We start from the raw sequence: 7,833 nt of genomic DNA on the forward strand, positions 1-7,833 counted from the left end.
ACTTTTAAAAGTATAAGGACTAAAATTGTAAAAAAAAATCAAAAGTTCTTCTTGTTGCCCGGAGCGCTGCACGGTGGCAGCCCCCTTGGGTGGCCACACGGCGCCTCCAACCATCTGCACAGCTCGTTTCATTTATTATTGATTCCTAGTTCGTTTTTTGCCCGAAATCGCTTATTTTAGGACATAATCGAGTGAATTAAGCACCAAAAAATCCCCCAAAGCCTAGATACATGTCCATATTCATTAACCCTTGTCCAAGAATGAATTTTACTGAACTTAATGTTGATTTGATCATTAAAACTCAATTCGGTTTCTTAAACGAGTAAATAACCATAAATAGTTTGTTTTAGTGTTTATTATATAAACAACTCTTATTTCTCCTGCCATAAACTTTACCCTAACCCTAATAGACCTCCTCCAGTCGTCACTCATCTCTGCCTTTCATCTTCTTGCTTGATTTTTGATTGAAGATGCAAGTCTAGACGGTTGACTTTGCTTGCTTTAGGATCTTTGACTCTTCGTTTCTCTTGATCCTTTCACTTTCCGGGTAAGTTGTAAACTGTAAAATCGTTCATATATTCCCTAGTCAATAACCTTCAATCAATTTTGGTGGTTGAAGGGTGTTGACTGGTGAATTCGTTTAAAACTCGTTAAAGAGCAAAATAGTCAACTTGTTTGACTTAACGTTTTCTCATACTTCTTGTCGGATTCAGGGTTCAGTTCAGAAGACTTTTATTCTCGTAAAGAAATTTTAAGGCTATTGACCAAAACCCGACTCCCGACTCGCTGTTCGGATTCGGGTCAGTACCAGCTCGCTTAAATCTTAAATATAACATAACTTGAGTTCTAAACGTTCGTTTGGTTGATTCCAACAGAAACGAGTTCGTTTTTACTTATATTATCATATCTCAAAGTTTCAGGTTCTGATCGTTTATGTCATTTGACATGTAGTGGACGACTCGTTTATTATTAGTTATAATCACTTGCCTTTAATCTAAGTGAGTTTTGTCATTCCCCTATTTTACTAAGTTTTCAAAACGTTTTGGGGACATATACATATATCATATTATATATATATATATATATATATATATATATATATATATATATCAAACAATAGCAAAAGTGTAATTGTGTGTGATTAATCAAATATACCTGTTATGTGCTTACTTGTTTATGTGCGCATTCGTATTCAGAGAAGTCCAACATATCCCCTTGTATAGTTATTTACCCGCACCCAATTTTCTTGGCAACGGTCTTATTATTTTCTCATGGTTGATTTACCAGCGCCCGATTCGCTTGGCAATGGTTTAATCAACAACTTATTTCCTCATGGTTTGATTTCATTACTGCATTTATTACGTTTTGCTTATTTCTCTTATTTATTATATTAACATTATTTTATTGCAAAACTGGTGATAAGCTCACTCAACATGTGTTGTTGACAAACTCTGTTTTCTACGCATATGTAGGTTGCCATTGAATTGACGTTGAAGTATGGATACTTAGAAGGACCTTAGGGTTTTAATGAAGACAAACATGGATTTCAATTTGTTATATATATTTATTTGAATTGTTTTGTTATATTTGAATATTGTGTGTCCACTTGAAATAAAATAATTAAATAGATATTGTTATTTGTGTATGATAGTATCTTCGAGTTGTGAGCAATCAGATCACGCCCCAGCATTTCCGCCTTAGGTTGGGGTGTGACAAGCCACACCCTTTGACCAATTCAAAATTCTTTAGCCGGATTTTAGCATCATGAACCTTCTACATCTTGGCCTTATATTCGGATGCACAATCATAAGCCTCATCCCTCAATTCTTCAATTTCACACAATGCCAACTTTCTAGCTGTATCTACATCAACGTAATTGGTATTAAATTGTTTAGTGGCTCAATAAGATCTTTGTACCAGTTCAACTGGTAAAAGACAATCCTTACCATACACACATATATAAGGGGTAGTACCAATCGGCGTTTTATAAGCCATCCGATAGGCCCACAAAGCATTGATCAAATTAAGTGACTAACCCTCACGGTCCGTCCGAACTATTTTATGTAAAATATGTTTAATTTGCTAATTAGACACTTCAACTTGTCCACTCATTTGTGGATAGTAAGGAGTTGCAACTCTATGATCAACCCCATATCGTTTAAACAATTTTCCAAAGTGACCCCACACGCAGACGACTGTACTTGTTCCATCACCGTTGGAACATCCTCCTCTGGTATGCATCGTCTGATCAGCTAATCTGCACCAATCTTGAACAAATTTGGGTAATCCCAAATGTACTATTTCACTTGACATCAGATACTTCTTCTTTCTCCTCAGCCAATGCTCCGGTAGCTCACCTGACATTTCAAAATTGATAATATGAGCAAGCCAAGGATTTTGATAAACAGGCATAATATGCTCACCTGGGAAGGACTCGTTTATGGGCCCATCAACATCTCCTTGCACCATTATAGTAAGGTCCCATGGATAGCATGCGGATCAACATAATCGACTCATAATTACTCTTAACCACTATAACAGGAAATAGCAATTGGATACAACTACACTATTTTATGGCCCCTTAAGCTATATGTTTGCAACGCTGTGCTGTAGCTTGGACCAAAGGGTGTTTGTTAAACCGAGTAAAAAAACAAAACATTTAATCAAAATGTCTACAACATGAACTGTTGAGCACATATCAAACTGAGTCTCTAAGCTAGGACCATGCCACTAGTTAAATGCAAGCTAATATCAAGATGCTTCGTACGTTGATAAAATTGGATTGACTTATAAGTATGTTGCACCAATGTTGTCACAAAACAATATGCATGGACTTATAATAGAAATATGAAGGTCATGAAATATAGTGAGGTTCTATATTTGATATTTGAAAATTAAAAATTTAAGTTGAGAGCACAAAAGTTAAGTTCTAAGGGAGGCGTGAGTCAGTTAACCTGGGCAACGATTCAAGCCTTGTACAGTAAAAATTAAATGGAATAAAGACGACAAAGTTGAGGGAAAATCTTCATAGACAATCAGAGGATCAAGATCAAAGGATGTTGGTTCGAGAGTTGGACAAACTAACCTTTGACTATTTGTCAATGCGACAAGGTTATTAAGACATTGTTATTTGTATCCTGTAAGTCATGTAATTTCAAATGAGTAAAAGGTTTTACACATTTTAAGTTGAATCACTTTCTATGCTTTTGCTCGTTAGCTAACTCTTAGGGGTCATGAAGAAAGGAACCAAGTTTATACTTTATATGGTGCCATTTTATATTATATCACTTGTTTGGTGTTGAAAATGGTTTTGAAGTGCCTTATGGGACATTTGAAGCAGGGGTGTTTCCTTATTTGTGTTGTAACCGAATAAAACGAAAACCTAACAAGCATAAACCGCTTAAAGCTAAATTGAATTATATATTCAGTTTTTGGTCAAAATCAAACTAGGTATTTTTTATATAATTTACTATAAAACGATTACAATAAAGTGGCAGGCAAACGGGCAACAAGCTGCGCCGCAACCCCCTTTTGAACAGCAAAGCCAATCCTGCTAAAAACGAAGCTTTGAGACCTAGAAGCTGAAGAGGTTCCGTGTACGACGCGCTGAACCCTACTAAAAAATTTCACAGCCTCTGGAGCCAGAAAACCAAATGTATCAAAGGCAAATGGTAGAAAGACATGTTGATTATCTAAACAAGCTTTCTCGTGTTTAACAACTTTGCCCGATTCAGCCTTCAACGCAGCCTGACCCACAACAAACCCACGGTCCCTGAGCCCAACAAGAGGAGACACTCCTGTAAGATCCACACAGGCGTGTTTCCCCCCTGCCCACCCGAACACAAGAATATCAGCTGGTCGTAAAGTAGACCTCCATTCAATAGGATATTTAGTTTTAGCTTTCCAAAATCTAATTTCGGTTCAAGCTGACTAAATATCCCAAAAATCAAATAATAGTTATTTAAGTTAGGTCGTTTAGCCCAACAGTCACAATTTTAGTTCAATCTCAGTTCAATGGCAAATGGTGGTATTGAAAAGGAAAAAAACGAAAATTAAACAAAATTTCTGTCTGAACACCTTTAAGCTCGATTTCAATCAGAAAAAAAAATACAAAACGAATCAACCAAGTACCAAACCAGTAAGCACCCACCCATAAGTAGAAAAACAGACACTGATAACCAAAAAGAAACAAGTAATAAAACGCTGTAGAAAAATTAATATTAATTAAGTTTTGGTAAAGTCTAGGGATTAAACATGGATATTTCCAAAGTGTAAATATTCATTCACTAGAAACCCACCCCCAATCTTCACGTCTTCTTGTTATCTATCTGCTCCATCCTCTCCACGTCTTCTTATTATATTATATCTGGCTCAGGTTTATTGCATTTTTAGATTGGATTAGATTAGATGATGAAGCAACAGGTAGCAAATTAGCAATCAGCATTCAACACTCACAACCTCATAAATAAAGTAATATGATTTGCTGTTCTTCTTCTTCTTCATCACTATCCACTACAAATGGCAGTTTCTTCTCTAGTAATCCACACTCTGCAACACCAATCAGGTCAATCTTAACATTACCCACTTGTCAATTTATGTGTTCTTCAATCTGTGTGGTTCAATTTCATGAAAACCACCAGAATTATAATTATTTAGGTGTTGTGCCCTTCACAATTGAAATCTATTAGATGTCAACCCCATTTGTAAGATTACATGTAGGGTGTTAAATATTTTATTTTGTGTATATAAATCAACATTTTTAGGTCTACCTGCTCTTATTCAACTCAGTTCCTTGTGTTGGTTATGCTACAAATAGATAAAAGGTATTTCAAACCTTAATTTAAAAAACAAATTCACTTAAAGTTTCACACACTAATTTTAAGTATATACCCGAACCAAAACAACCCTTTTTTTCAGCCCGTTTTGACCCGACCCATTTGCCACTCCTAATATACATGGTGCCTTCAATGCATATAATAACTAATTTAAGGTGGTTATGTGGTTACATGGAACAGTCTTATGTATCATAGTTAAAGTAACAGGTACAAGTGTTTATGCGGTTTTCACAATTCTGTTAATTGGTTCTGAATTATAGTGTATGGTCTTTGATGTTTCTGAAGGTATTTAAATTAGAAATTTTATTTTTGATCTTTTTTTTTATCGTTTTCAGACGTGGTGTGAAAAGAACTATTGATTACGGATCAGGCATCAATAGAACCAAGAGCCAAGTAGCTAATGCTATTGCTAATGTATGCATAACCAAGGCTCCTTCATGTATTTTTCTGGTTTGAATGTGCTTGCTTAGGTATGTATGATGATTGTATGCAATAACGAAAAGGCAAACAATAAGTCAATAACTAAATTCATGATATATTAGTTTTTTAAACAAACTAAACGCTCAATGAACCCTTTGACGGGAAGTTCGTTTATTTATTAAACGAACGGATATGAACATTTTTTTTTCTTCATTTAGTATAACGAACGAACATGAACTTGTTCGATCAGTTATGTTAGTGAACGTTCGATCATATGTTTGTTTAAGTTTGTTCATTTATATGTTCATCTGAAATTATTTAGGCCCTTTACAATTTAGTTTAGTTTTATGAAAATTAAAATATCACCTCTTACGATTTAGTCTAGTTTTATTAAATTTTTAGGCCAAACTTATTGATTTTCACGTGTACTTTTTATTGGTGTTTGCTCAGTTATGTTTGCTTATCTATGTTCGTTTGTGTACATTTACGTTCGTGAACCGCCAACCGTTTGTTTATACTATTAACGAATGAATAAACAAACACGAACACACTCTTTTTCTCTTAATGACCAAATGAACATGAACATTGAAACCCTGTTTGTTATATTGTTCATGCTTGATAATTTGTTCGGGAAAAGTTAAGCGAACGGACACGGACATTCCTCATTTGTGTTTGTTGGGTTCGTTTACAAGCCTAGATAGGCGAGTTGAAAAATGTTATGCATATATGAGTGTTACTTTGGCGTCAATAGTGTCAAATATTGAGGATTAATAGGTTGTCTTACTAATTTTGTTGCAGAAAATATCATTTTGACTTTTTAAAGTAAAAAAAAAAAATTTGTGTTTAACTTCTAAACAGTTATAGATGGTAACAATTTTTGTAAAAAAAACTGCGAATTAGTTTGCTTTGCATCAAAAGCTGCAAACCGATGGATTGTGGTATTAGTATGAAACAACATTTATATTATTTCTGTATTTAAAAAGTACTAGGTTTGACCTATGAAAAGCTATACACTGATGCTATATGTGATATCTTGTCTATGATCCAGCCTTTCGGTCATATTCTTTTCAAAATAGCACTTTTTTTATATGCAGGTTCCTGTAGCAAGTGGAAAGGAAAAGAAAGAGGTGATTATGGTTGACCCAGCTGAAGCAAAGCGTTTAGCTGCTAAACAAATGGAAGATATTAAAAAGAAACAAGCATTTAAGGTAAGTTTTTACCCTCTAGTAGTTTTTGAGTGATTGTGAGGTGGAATTAGAGGTGTTGCGTTCCGGTTTTCCGGTCAAACTATTAGTAACGGTTTTTGACCATTCTAAACCAAAACCAAACCTTTGAAAATGTAAGCCAAACTAAACTGTTACCCACCGGTTTGGTTTCACAGTTTGGCCTTATTGGGGGCCTTTATTTATAAAAAAAAAAAAGAAAAAAAAAACACCTAAACTAGGATCAAAGGAAACTATAATGTTCCAACTTCCAACAGTTAAAAGTTAAAAACCATTCCGCGTATAGTATAGTTAAGCAAAGTTCAATCATGTACTTCAACTTAAAATAATTAAATGCCAAGTAAAATATAAAACGTTACATAGGGTCATAGGCTCATAGCCAAAAACTTAAACCTAATCGTATTCTATGGTGTGAAAGTTCCTAAAACAACCGACCAAAATAATATATATATATATATATATATATATAAACATGAACCAAACTGATGACCGCTTCAGTTGGTTTCATATTTTCAGTTCGTACCATGAATGGTAGAATCCATGTCAAGGTTATGTTTTTAATAAAATGTTGTTGCAGAGGAGACGTCAAATAGAAGCTATAAACGGAGCATGGGCTATGCTTGGTCTTACAGCTGGCTTAGTCATCGAAGGTCAAACTGGAAACGGTATTTTGGCTCAGGTGAGAAGCCATTTAGCCCTTTGGGTTTTGTAACATGGTTCAATTAACCTCTGTTTCGGTTTGTGCAGTTAGCTGGATATTGGGCAGCCGTGGTCAACTTTTTTGTAAGATAACGAGCAAAGGTTAGCCTGTGGGGCTTTACATGAATCATCTTCAAATCTTTTACACTTGATTCATACATAATTGTTTATTTTGTTTATGATACATCAAACACTATTCTGAAAACAAAATGTTTAGGGTAATTCATTCTTTTTGTGCTTCGTTTCAAAGGTTGTATATTGACATCAGTAAAACGACATCCTAGTTTTTTATGTTGACGGCTCGGATTTCTAACTTCCGCCTTCCCTTCCTGTTCCCGAATAGGTGGGGCGGTGTTCACCGTACCGTTATCTAACTCACACCTTGTACCCTTAGAGAAACAGTTAATTAATTGTTTGATAAAAAGTCTGTTGAAGACTTGAGGTTCATTTCTTATGAAAGTGAAGAAACATGAATAATACACCTTGTCGCTCCAATGTGCAACAAATGTATAAGCTTAAGCTAAACATCAATAAATGAATTGGGGTCTTACTTTGGTGTAGGATCATTGTCCCAAATATTTAAGGTTAACAATCCAAAGGTGATGTATTTTTTTAACGGCAAAACTATTTTTTATTTTATTGTTAATGAGACTTGA

General features: G+C 34.8%; 1 protein-coding gene across 1 annotated transcript; it reads left to right on the plus strand.

Annotated features, from left to right (window-relative positions):
• The first annotated feature begins 4,955 nt into the window (after positions 1–4,955).
• LOC143576625 (uncharacterized) lies at positions 4,956–7,453 on the plus strand. The gene is made up of 5 exons (XM_077060673.1): positions 4,956–5,021; positions 5,121–5,249; positions 6,350–6,463; positions 7,056–7,157; positions 7,226–7,453. The coding sequence occupies exons 1-5, from the start codon at positions 4,956–4,958 to the stop codon at positions 7,268–7,270; spliced, it is 456 nt and encodes a 151-aa protein (XP_076916788.1). The 3' UTR covers positions 7,271–7,453.
• Positions 7,454–7,833: the final 380 nt, after the last annotated feature.

This window comes from Bidens hawaiensis, unplaced genomic scaffold (genome assembly GCF_021521415.1).
Source record: "Bidens hawaiensis isolate Kalapana, Puna unplaced genomic scaffold, B.hawaiensis_p1.1 tig00028248_1, whole genome shotgun sequence".
NCBI classification, from domain to species: Eukaryota; Viridiplantae; Streptophyta; class Magnoliopsida; order Asterales; family Asteraceae; genus Bidens; species Bidens hawaiensis.

Coding starts and splice junctions, on each gene's coding strand:
- LOC143576625 (XM_077060673.1), top strand. CDS start 4,956: ATGGTGCCTTCAATGCATATAATAACTAATTTAAGGTGGTTATGTGGT. Junction 5,022..5,120: donor GTTACATGGAACAGTCTTAT/GTATCATAGTTA, acceptor ATGTTTCTGAAG/GTATTTAAATTAGAAATTTT. Junction 5,250..6,349: donor TAGCTAATGCTATTGCTAAT/GTATGCATAACC, acceptor TTTTATATGCAG/GTTCCTGTAGCAAGTGGAAA.